General features: G+C 37.9%; 1 protein-coding gene across 7 annotated transcripts in view; it reads left to right on the forward strand.

The window, feature by feature from the left end:
• Nucleotides 1-11,156, forward strand: part of LOC101999143 (zinc finger protein 120-like) — a 12,318-nt gene extending 1,162 nt beyond the window's left edge. Inside the window, exons 1-6 of one of the 7 annotated variants that reach the window (XM_013355326.1) lie at nucleotides 4,387-4,396; nucleotides 8,320-8,439; nucleotides 8,631-8,691; nucleotides 9,763-10,112; nucleotides 10,197-10,868; nucleotides 11,050-11,156. In XM_013355326.1, the coding sequence (XP_013210780.1) occupies nucleotides 4,387-4,396; nucleotides 8,320-8,439; nucleotides 8,631-8,691; nucleotides 9,763-10,112; nucleotides 10,197-10,868; nucleotides 11,050-11,156 (1,320 nt within the window). The other 6 variants (XM_013355324.1, XM_026778222.1, XM_013355327.1 and 3 more) reach the window with 6 other exon arrangements.
• The last annotated feature ends 889 nt before the right edge of the window (nucleotides 11,157-12,045 follow it).

The raw sequence follows: 12,045 nt of genomic DNA on the forward strand, positions 1-12,045 counted from the left end.
AAAAAGCATTGGGGAGTTTCAAATGGCTGTCCTGTTGAGAAACAGATAAAAATTTTCAAGTAGATTGTCACCATTAAAGAAAAGCCCATTGCTCTAGAGTGGAAGCCTAGCAAGGTGCTCTAAGGGTAAAGCTTCCATCCAGCTTGACCTTCAGTTAATGGAAGGAGTAAGCAATGTGATTCCAAGTTCCAGGAATCAACTTTCTACAAAACCTGCTGCAACTCTGGTCCAAGCAACTCTGGATGGGTCCATTACAACTTAGTAGCCAAACTTGCCTTAATCACCCATGTTGTTCTAGTTCTGGGAACAATAAAGATGCCAAATGTAAAGGTCATGGATTCTTCCTCTGTGGTTTCAGTTCAGCACTGGTGAACCCATCTGTGTTTGGCAGGGTCAGTGTCCTAGTCAGGAGCCTTTGATAGTTTTTTGCATGAAGCTGTGAAGATGAAGCTTGTGTTCTTTTGAGAAAATCAGATACTGACATACTAAACTATGAAGCATTTGCCATGGATAGATGCACACAGAGAGTGTAAATAACAAATGAGAGACATGAAGGAAAAGTTACAGGGCTAGAACTATTTAAGTTCTTTGAGGATGAAGCTCCTTGTCTCTGAGACAGAAATACAGAATTTTGTCCTGTTGGTTTATAATCTTGCTTTGGCCAATCTTCCCCCACTGTCTCTGCATTCCTCTTTCTTTTCTTTTCTTTTCTTTTCTTTTCTTTTCTTTTCTTTTCTTTTCTTTTTAAAATTCTTCTCTCACAGAATTCACCTCAACTACAGTCCCCCCATTCACTCCTCTCAATTCCCTTCCTTGATCAATTTTTCTCCAGATCCCCTTCTCCATTTCCCTTCTTTAAAGAGATCTCCCAGGGATACCAACCAAACATGGCATATCAAGTTACAGTAAGACTAGACATAAACCCTCATATAAAGGCCTGAAGACGTAACCCAATAGGAGGAATAGAGTCCCAAAACCAAGTAAGAGTCAGAGACATCTCGTACACAGTGTTACTGATGCTATAGCTATGTTAGAATATGGAGGACTTGTTGTAGTAAGATAGTTGGGTTCTGATGAAGACGTATTGCCCTGGCTGTTGTTTGCTTCTTAAGCTGCCCTCTATGTAGCTGGGTTTGTGATGATTATGAATCTACATTCATATTTCTCTTTTTGTCTCTTTTGAATTGATGTTCATTTTTTGCTTTCTATTTGCTCTTTGTTATTCTGGTCTCTGTGGCCTGTGGTTCAACAGAGATTCCCCACGATCATGTTTGCAGCTGGAAATCTGGTGACAGGTGTGGTCTGGGTTCTGTCAGGCTTTCAGGGAGTCTTTGTGCAAATATGGGGCTGGGGAAATATGGAGGGATGGGGACAGTGCGGTGTGGGGAACTTTGAGAGTGGGGATGTCTGTGGTCTACATGGACCTCTCACAGCTCATGTTTCTTTTTTACAAACAGTATCTCCACCCATGTTGGGAGCTAGGACACAGTGACAAGAAGGCAGGTGGGAGTAGGGATAATGTTTGGGGAGCTACTCAAAGAGTGGAGGAAATCCATGGGTGAGCAGTCTGCCTGGATTTCTAATGTCTGGTGTGGACTCTGTTTCAACAGGGAGTCTTTGTCTGAGTTCAAGTACCTTTCCTTCTGGCTAGTGTAGCCTGCTCTTGAGCAAAGGATTCACACCCAGGTGGGGGTGGGGTTATGGCTACAGGGGTGGTGACTGGACTTTTGTTAGGGGATTATGTCTCTGGAAACTAAAGAAATGGAGAAATTTCATGGACTGGTAGCCTAAGTGTTCTTCTGGCTGCTGTAGTCTGTGTGTGAGTATGGGATGCCTGCCCAAGTTGGGGGATGGAACACAGCCAGTCACGTTCTTCACTTTTTAAATGGGGGAAAAATCCAGTATCCTTGTATGTTTGAAAAAGTTACTTTGTTTTTTTAATTTTACAAGATGTCACAAGACAATATTCTGTCTTAAGGATCAGAGGGAACTTTGGATATTTTAACGGCGTTGGAGCTGTTTAAGACTGTGGGGATCATGAAGTTAGACTTTTCATTTCTTTTTATTTATTCTCTTTTTTAATTCTTCTCTCCTATAGTACATATTGACCACATCGACAACTCTGTCTATTCTTTCTAATCCCTAACTTTCCCACTGCCCCAACTTTCCACTGTTCATTTCTTCCTCTTCAGAGAGGGCCTGCCTCCCAGGGATGTCAACTGAACATCATGACAAAATACAATAAAACTAGGCATAATCCTTTATATCCATGGAGGATTAAGCAACCTAGTATGAGGAAAATAGTCCCAAGAAAAAGCAAAAGAGTCAGAAACAATCACACTCTTACTGTTAAGAGTCCCACAAAATCACCAAGAAAAGGGAGGACAGGACTCAGACCCTGTAAGATCCATAATTGTTCTGTCGGACTCTTTGAGCCCTTAATGATCCCTTCTTAGTTGCTTCTGTGGGCTGTGTTTTTCTGGCATCCTTAACACCTCTGACTTCTTTGAAACCCCCATCCAAATTTCTGCATCCTTTTAAGTGCTTCAGCTAGTGTGTGGGTAAAGTTCTCTGTTTTTGCCACCATTATTTATCAGAGGAAACCCCTCTGATGACAATTAGACCAGGAAGCAATCTTTGATTATATCAGAGTACAGCTAGGAATCATTATATTGGCCATTGTTTTCTTTTTTGCTACTTCTATTCTGTTCTGCTCTAAATCCCGGAGGCATCAAACTTCTTATTCATTGCTATCCAGGTAATGTTGGTCATGGGTTACCTCTTTTGGCTTGGGCCTCAATTTGCTCCAGTCATTGGTTTGCCACAACATTAATTTAAGTCACCAATTCTCTGGTATATCTTTCAGACAACACAAGTGTGTGTCAAATATTTTATGGTTGGCTTTCTTTTCCAATTCCACCACTGGGAGCTATATGTCATAACAGAAGATGGCTGCATCAGGCTCCATATTATTAGTTACTGGGAGTTCTCATTAGGGTCACTGTCATATTTTGCAGAAGGTTTCCACTGAACTATGTTTCTATGTCAACCCTAAAAGCTTTCCTTTTCCAGGCATCTCTCCCTGTATTCTTTCCTACTTTCCTTCCATTACTCCTAAGATCCTCCCCATTGGTGCTCCCAGTCCACCCATAAAACCTAGTCTGTTTCTTCTTCTCACGGGAAATCAGTGCATCCCCTGCTACAGCCATCCTTATTATTTACCCTCTGTGGGTCTGTGGATTGTACTGTGATGATTCCTTATTGAATAGCTAATATGCACTTTCATGTGAGTATACATCATGTTTGTCTGTGTGGTTCCAGATTTACTTGCTCAGAATAAAAATGACCTCATGAAAGTAGATATCAACAACATAAATGATAAAAAAAAAGTGTGGTAAAGATTAAAGCAATGAATTATGAATAGCTGGATTTAAACTGGCTTAAAAACACTTAAGTAAGTTTTCAACACCCTTAGCCATCAAGGGAATGGAAATCAAAACTACCTTAAGAATTCATCTTATACCTGTCAGAATGGCTAAGACCAATAACACAAGTGACATCTCATGCTGGCAAGAATGTGGAATAAAGGGGACACTTACCCATTGCTGCTGGGATTGCAAACCTGTATAGCCATTATGGAAATCATTATATAGCAGTTCTTCAGATCATTGGGAATTTATCTACTTCAAGACTCAGCTATAGCACTGTGGTAGTTTGAATGTAGTTGGCCCCCATAATTAAAGAGGGAGTGGAAGTAGTGGGAGGTGTGGCCGTTTTGGTGTGGGCATAGACTGGTCAGAGGAAGCATGTCAGATGACTTCGTGTTGCCACTGAGTCAAGATGGAGGTACTACAGGCTCCAGCGTCATACCTGGCTCTGCATATATGCTCTCAGCCATGATGATAATTGACTCAACTTCTGATATTGCTAGTGAGCCACCTCAACGAAATGTTTTCATTGTAAGAGCTTGAATGATAAGTGTGATCCTTCATGGAAATAAAAACCTAACTAAAACAGAAATTGGTCCCAGGGACGGGGGTATTGCTGTACTAGGCCTGACCATACTTTTGCTTGAAATAATATGAACTTTAGGACTTTGGATTAGGAAAAGTTTTAAATGCATTAAAGACTGCATAATTGACCATACTAAGAGGAGCATGGGAGAGAGTGACCTTGATAATGATATGAAATATTGGGAGCCAGCTCAAGAAATTTGAGAGTAGGGTTTTAGTATGTTGCCTAGAAATCATCCTTGTGATATTTTGGTGATGGGAGTGGCTGTAATTTTTGCCTCCATCCAAAGAACCTACCTGAGGCTAAAGTAAAAAGGTTTTGATTATTCCATTGGCAGAAGAATTCTCAAAATAGACTAGGATAGACTGTCATATGGATATAGGTGGTAACTCTACTGAAGATATATAATGAAAGGAACAGCAGAAAAAGAAAATTTGCTTGAGGAAAAAGGGGCCCCAAAAAGTAGAATTGCAGCTAAATTTGCTGTTCAAGGACATAAACAGATTAAGAAATGGAATAAGGGGAGTGGTGACCTGAGGAGTGTTGGCCTTCAATCCTAGCCTATGGAGAGAGAGACTTGTCTCTGCAAATTCAAGGTCAACCTGGTCTACCAAGCAATTTTCAGGACAGCCAAGCTTAGGCAGTAAAAGAAAGAAAGCTGGTGAAATATAATTAAATAAGGGGACAAGTTCCAGCCCCAGTGAGCAGCAGAACCTGACAGCTTTGGTCATGTGCTTCTGGCTTAAGTCTTAATAATAGGAGAAAGACATTTAGATCCTCTGGTTCTGGTTGGCTGGGTCTTAAGTATCAGCTGTGATGAGCAAGTTATCAGATGTATTTAAGCAAAATTCTTCTTTGCTGGGTACATGATTCTGGTTGTCTGGAGCTATGAGACCAGCTTCGCTGATGTGAAAATGTCTGGGAAGTGTTTCCTAAGAGTGCAGAGAAGCTGTCTTCCAAAGGTAGCCAAGGTTGTACCTCATGCTGGTAGATGGACTTGGTAATATATGTCAACCTGGTGGTACTGGTTTTGAAGGTATGGATGAATGTGAGGCATGGCACTGTGGGATGGCAAGAAAGTCCATTGGAGAAGGTGCAGACTTATTGGCACTTGAAGGCCCAGGACTGTAAGGGACATGCCAAAAAGTTGAGACGTGACACCCTGAGGAGATCCTTTGAGAGACTACTGGTGAAAATGCAGCCCAGTTGCAACAGAAGACCCCAGTGTTTTGTAGAAGCCATCACTGTAATGTGATGGGCAAGAACAGCAGTGGCAGTGGAATTGAGTCATCCAGAATCTAGAAGACCAGCTGTGCATACTACAGAGGACAGAGTCATTGTATTAACAAGAACTGTGGAGGAGCCTGGGAGATCATAAGTGAATCTTAGATATTGGAAGGATGGAATTTTTTAATTATGCAAGATGCCAGGTTCATAGGATATCTGATGAGGAGAGCTGCTAATGGGGAGTGAAACCAGCCAACAAATAAGATGTGTGTTGGACTCAACAAAGCTGAACAAAATTGGAGAGTGGGAGAGCTGTTGGACATAGAGTTAGTTATCATTATATTGACTTTTTTTTTCTTTTTTGTTACTTGTATTTGGTTCTACTGTAGTACTCTGAGCCATCCATCTTCTGATTCCTGCCCATGTAGGCTTTCATCCTGGCAACCTTGGGCCTCAATTTAGGCCAGTCATTGGTTTGACACTATACCAAACTTGAGCCACCATTTTCCTGGTATATCTTACAGACATAACAAGTTTGTGTCAAATATTTTATGGTTTCCTAGGTTTTCTAGTCCAACCAGTGGGGGCCGTATGTGATTACAAAAGATGACTAGTTCAGGCTCCATATCTGAGTTACTGGGAGTCTTCACTAGAGTCACCTTTTAGCTTGTAGAAAGTTGCTACTGCACTGTTTCCACACCACTCCTGATACTTCCTTTTCTTGTTCCAAGTTCAACCACAAAATCTAGTCTAGTTCCTCTTTGCATGAGGCCTCTATGCACCTTCTACTACAGCCATCCTTGTTACTTATTCTCTCTGGGTTTGTTGATTGTACTGTGATTATTCTTTATTCAACAGCTAATATCAATTTACATTGGGTATATATCATGTTAGTTAATGTGATTAACATTTACTTGCTCAGAAGGAAAAAAAACTCAAGATGCTACACATCAACAAATAAATTAATCAAATAAAAATGCAGTTTGGAATTAAACAAAGAATTAAATAGATTGAATCTAAACTGGCTTAAAAACACTTAAGTAAATTTTCAACATCTTTAGCCATCAAGGGAATGTAAAGCAAAACTACCTTAAAAATTCGTCTTATACCTGTCAGAATGGCTAAGACCAATAACACAAGTGACATCTCATGCTGGCAAGAATGTGGAATAAAGGGAACACTCCCCCATTGCTGCTGGGATTGTAAACCTGTATAGCCATTATGGAAATCAATATGGCAGTTCTTCAGATAATTAGGAATCTATCTATCTCAAAATTCAGCTACATCACTGTGGTGGTTTGAAAGTAGTTGGCCTCCATAATCTCCTATGGAGTGGCAGTAGTAGGAGGTATGGGTTTTTTGGTCTGGGTATGGCCAAGTCAATTCATTATCATAAATGTTATAAAAGACTTCACATTTAAACATTTCAGGGACTGTTGCAGCCTATGACAATCATTGAAGTTAGACTAAATACTTTTACATCATGAGGTGACTATAGCCATTTAGAGATCTGGGTCAGAATGTAGTTGATTGAAGGAAAAGCTCCAAGATATAATGAGGTATTTGAACACTTGTCTTTCCTTGGTGCCCTTCTTTGTTGTATTTGTGGAACCTTTACTAGGAGAAGGCTTTTTAATGAAATTCCACATTGGGGATTGGATTTACATGTTTATAGCTTCAACTCATATCTGGTTGTTTGTGTCCTGCTGCCATGACTTCACCACCATTATAGATGGTATCACTAAATGACAAAACATGCAGTTGAAGCAATTGCTATTCAGTGTTAATCATTTTTGCTGCTCTGATTTTTATTTAAAATTTTTGTTTTTAGTTTTGTTTCTGAAAGACAATGTTTTTGTGTGTAACTCTGGCTGTCCTGAAAGTATCTCCTTAGACTATCATGACATCCACTGAGAGATATATCCCTCTGCACAGAGAAATTAATAGTGGAGAACATGCTTTGTTTTATGTTTTTTATTGACTGATGTGTTTGGAATGTAGATTTTTGTAAATTCCAAGCATTTGCTGCTGTGCTGAAAATCCCTATGTCTTAATTTTGAACTGTGGTGGAGGGTATCCTTCTCTTTTCCAGGATAACAGTATCCATGACATTAATACCTGTGTCTTCTGAACCAATGGGTTGGAGATGTGTGAAATTCTACCTGTTTTTTTTTAATTCTATTGAATGAGAATGCATTTATTTTGATACACATGGGTATGTACCAAATGTGTGCCTATTCCTCATAGTGGTCAGAAGAGGCCTCAGAACACACAAAGCTAAAGTAATGGATAGTTATAAACCCTATCTAAGTACTTGCAATTGAGCACACTTCTCCACAAGACCAGCAAGACCACTTAAGTGCTGAGCCAATTTTACTTCCCTGTCATATTTATGATCAATATTTACAGTGCTTATGTTTTCTTTGGTCCATTTCTAACTGTTCAACATGTACTCCTTTCTAGTAAGGTTTTATTGTGCTACAATGTAACTGGGCCATGGCAGGTTCTGGAAGATGAATGCAGAACTACAGGAATGCAAAACATTTTGTAGGAACTTCAGTAAAAACCTCTGATTTCTTTTTACATTTTTTTTGTTTAAATGATTTTTGGTGAGAAGACAGGGTTTTATTAATGTGTAACTCTGGCTTACCTATAACTCACTGCATAGGTTTTGACTGGCATCCAACTTAATTTAATTCATCTGCTTTTACATTGAGTGCTGGTATTAAGATATGAGCCAATATACCCAAGTTTCCCATCTCTTTTCTAATTAATAATCATCCACACTATTTTTCTGATGTGTTATCAGTAGTGTTGATCTGCTTGCTTGTCTCTGTCTGTATGTCTGTTCATTGCCATTTCTTTCTCAAGGCTGTATCCTATGTAATGGGCCAAGGAATGGCACATATGAGCCTCCTCTTCAGCTCATTTCTAAAGTGAGTGGTGATTACATTATATCATGAAAGAACTATAGGAAGCATAAGAATTATGTGAATATATTACAGTAAAAGAAGTATTCATTTACGATGTCAGGTTCACATTTTGTTTTACTATTGTTTGGATTATTCTAGAATGCAGTGACCTATGATGATGTGCACATTGACTTCACTCGGGATGAGTGGGCCTTGCTCAATCCTTCTCAGAAGAGTCTCTACAAAGATGTGATGCTGGAGACATACAGGAACCTCACAGCCGTAGGTAAGACTGTGAACTTTCCTTCACATTTTAATGTAAAGGGACAACTGTGCCTTGGTTATTGATTCTCTTGCATAGTTTTGTTTAAGAAAGAATAAGAATGAGCTGAATAAATACTGCATTGTTCATTTATGATATTACATTTTGCACAATTTCCAATAATATATCATCCATTTTCTGGTACTATATTTTAGGCTATAGTTGGGAAGATCATAATTTCAAAGAACATTGTCAAAGTGCTAGAAGACATGGAAGGTAATTTTTATGTAAATTTTGATATAAATTTCCCTTGAAAAAAATTAATGTGTCCTGGCAGATTTAAAGCAAGACAACAGTAATAAATAAGAACAGCTTGAAACGTATTGATCGTTATCAATTTCTCACAAAGTCATATGCCTCCATATCGGGTAGCTGTTCAGTGTTTTCAAGGCATTCCTCTCAAAAAAAGAAGATAAGGAAACAATGTTTTACTGATACCACCAATTGAATCATAGCCCCATGAGAACTATGCCATAAGAAATATCAATTCATATAGCTTATGCAACTCCAGTACTGCACAAGACATACACATTGGATGATAAGTATATGTCCAAATCTGTATGAGAAATAGAGTCTGTAGTAATGCTAGAGTTACTCATATACCTGTGGCTTTGCTAACCTTATTGAAATGGTTAGTTTATGAAAGTCAAAAAGGCTTCTGTGGAGAAACCTAAATCCCTACTCCACATGTTTGTGAGGAACAAAAACTCAAATTGTGTGAATTCAATGGAAAAAATCATTTATTTGTTCTTCCTTTAATAAGAATATCATATGTCACTCTGAACACAAGCAAGTGAGCATGTGAATATGTGAAGAATGACTGGAACTCTCTCAGAATAATGAGAAAATATGAAAGAAATTTAGTATTTCAACCTTGGGTAGACATGTTGAATGTGATACAAGGTTATATTTAATTAGTTTTCCAACTTAATTGGAAAGACATCAACAAACTCTCACTGAAGAAAAGCCCTATGAGTGTTGGACTGTGTACTTATTTTGTTTATCCTAGTTCTCTTTGTTATGCAGTATCTATTAAACTATAAGAAAATCTTAGAATGAAATAAGTATGGTAAAGCTTATTTAAAACCAAGTAGTTCTAGTTTTTTCAAATACATAAAAAGTCTCGTATAAAATTAATTCGTACAGATAATAAGATTCACTAGAGTAATGCATGTGATAAATTTTTTATATGTTCCAGTTATCATTGCAGGTCTGAAAGAAGCCATACTGGAGAGAAACCCTCTGAATATACACAATGTGTTAAATCCTTTGCATGTTTCTTCACAGGCATGAAAAAATTCATTCTTCAGAGAACCCATATGATTGCATTCAACATGATGAAGGCTTTGCATGTCACAGTTGTCCTCAAATATTTAAAAGAGCACATGCTGGAGAGAAACACTATGAGTGTAATCAATGCAGTAACATTCTTGCCAGTCACGGTCAGCTTCAAAAACATAAAAAGCCACATTCTGGGGAGAAACCCTACACATGCAATCAATGTGATAAAGCCTTTTCACAGAACTATACTCTCCAACTACACCAAAGAACACATACTGGAGAAAAACCTTATCAGTGTAATCAATGTAGTAAAGCATTTGCAAGTCATGACCTGCTTCACAGACATGAAAGAACACATAGTAGAGAGAAGCCCTTTGAATGTAATCAATGTGATAAAGCTTTTTCACGGCGCTCTGGACTCCAAAGACATGAAAGAAAACATACTGGAGAGAAACCCTATGAATGTACTGAATGTGGTAAATTCTTTGCATATAATCATCATCTTCAAGTACATAAAAGAACACATACTGGAGAGAAGCCCTTTGAATGTAATCAATGTGATAAAGCATATTCACAGAACAGTGCTCTCCGCATACATCAAAGGACACATACTGGAGAGAAACCTTATCAATGTAATCAATGTGATAAATCTTTTGAGAGTCACGGCCAGCTTAACAGACATAAAAAAACACATACTGGAGAAAAGCCATTTGAATGTAATGAATGTTATAAAACTTTTTCACATCGCTCTAAGCTCCAAATACACAAAAGAACACATACTGGAGAAAGACCCTATGAATGTAATCAATGTGGAAAATCCTTTTCCTATGTCACCGTTCTCCAGCTTCACAAAAGAACACACACTGGAGAGAAACCTTATCAATGTAATCAATGTGATAAAGCCTTTTCACAACTTAGTAGTCTCAAAAAACACAAAAGAACACATACTGGAGAGAAACCGTATGAATGTAAGGAATGTGATAAAGCCTTTTCACAGGTTAGCAGTCTCAAAAAACACAAAATAACACATACTGGAGAGAAACCATATGAATGTAATGAATGTGATAAAGCCTTTTCACAACTTAGTAGTCTCAAAGCACATAAAAAAACACATACTTTACATGAAACCTATGAATGAAATCAATGTTATAAAGACTTTTCACAACTTAGTAGTCACCAAAATCATTAAAGAACACACAATGAAGTGAAATCTTATGAATGTAGTCAATATGATAAAGCTTTTGCATGTGATGGCCAGCTTCACAGGCAAAAAAAAAAAAAACACATAAACACATACAAAAGAGAAGCCCTTTGAATATAAGCAATGTGATAAAGATTTTTCACAAAGCTCTAAACTTCAAATACAGAAAAGAACACATAGCGGGAAAAAACAACCCTAGGAATGTCATCAATGTGAAAAAGCCTTTTAATATGTTAGTAGCCTCCAACTTCACAAAAGAATACATACTGGAGAGAAAGCTTATGACTGTAATCAATGTAGTCTTTACATCCACCAAGGAACACATGTTGAATATAAACCCTACAAATTTAGCTAATGTGGTAAAGCCTTTATATGTGTCATTAGGCTTTGAAATCATGAGAAAAAACATACTGCAGTGAAACTTTTTTTTTTTTTTGAGACAAAGTTTTTCCATAGTATTGCAGTCTGTTTTTGCACTCACCCATAGAAGAGGCTCACCTTGCACTCAGAGATTTGTCTGTCTCTGCCTCTCTAGTGCTGGATTAGAGGGGTGTGCCACCACTGTCTGACCAGAGGAACTCTTTAAGTATAATGAGTGTGGTAAAGTTTCCCTCTTCTTGATAGGCTTTATACAAGAGTAAAACTTTTAGTAAATAATAGGTCTTTTAAAGCCTTTGCATATCACAGTACTCTTTGAGGACTTGAGAAGATTCATATTGAAGAGAATGTGACTATACATATTTGGTAATATTTTCAGGCAGCATACAATTATGTAAATAAAATTGTAAAGAAAAACATCTTCAAGTGTCAGCCGTCTGTTTAAGCATTACGAGTTTTCTACTTTGTTTGTACCAGTAAAATTATATGGATAGTTGTTCTGTGAATTCATTGATTTCACACTTTTCTTCAATTACATAAGTGCACTTATCCAAATGTAAAATTTTATAGATGTGTATGAGGGCCTCTTCTGTGTCTGTGATAAAGCATAATGTCTAAGTCAATTTTTTTAAATTTTTTTTTTATTGAAAGAAAAAAAAAAGAAATTCCCGCCTCCTCCCAGCCTCCCATTTCCCTCCCCCTCCTCCCAC

Source organism: Microtus ochrogaster, unplaced genomic scaffold (assembly GCF_000317375.1).
Source record: "Microtus ochrogaster isolate Prairie Vole_2 unplaced genomic scaffold, MicOch1.0 UNK114, whole genome shotgun sequence".
NCBI classification, from domain to species: domain Eukaryota; kingdom Metazoa; phylum Chordata; class Mammalia; order Rodentia; family Cricetidae; genus Microtus; species Microtus ochrogaster.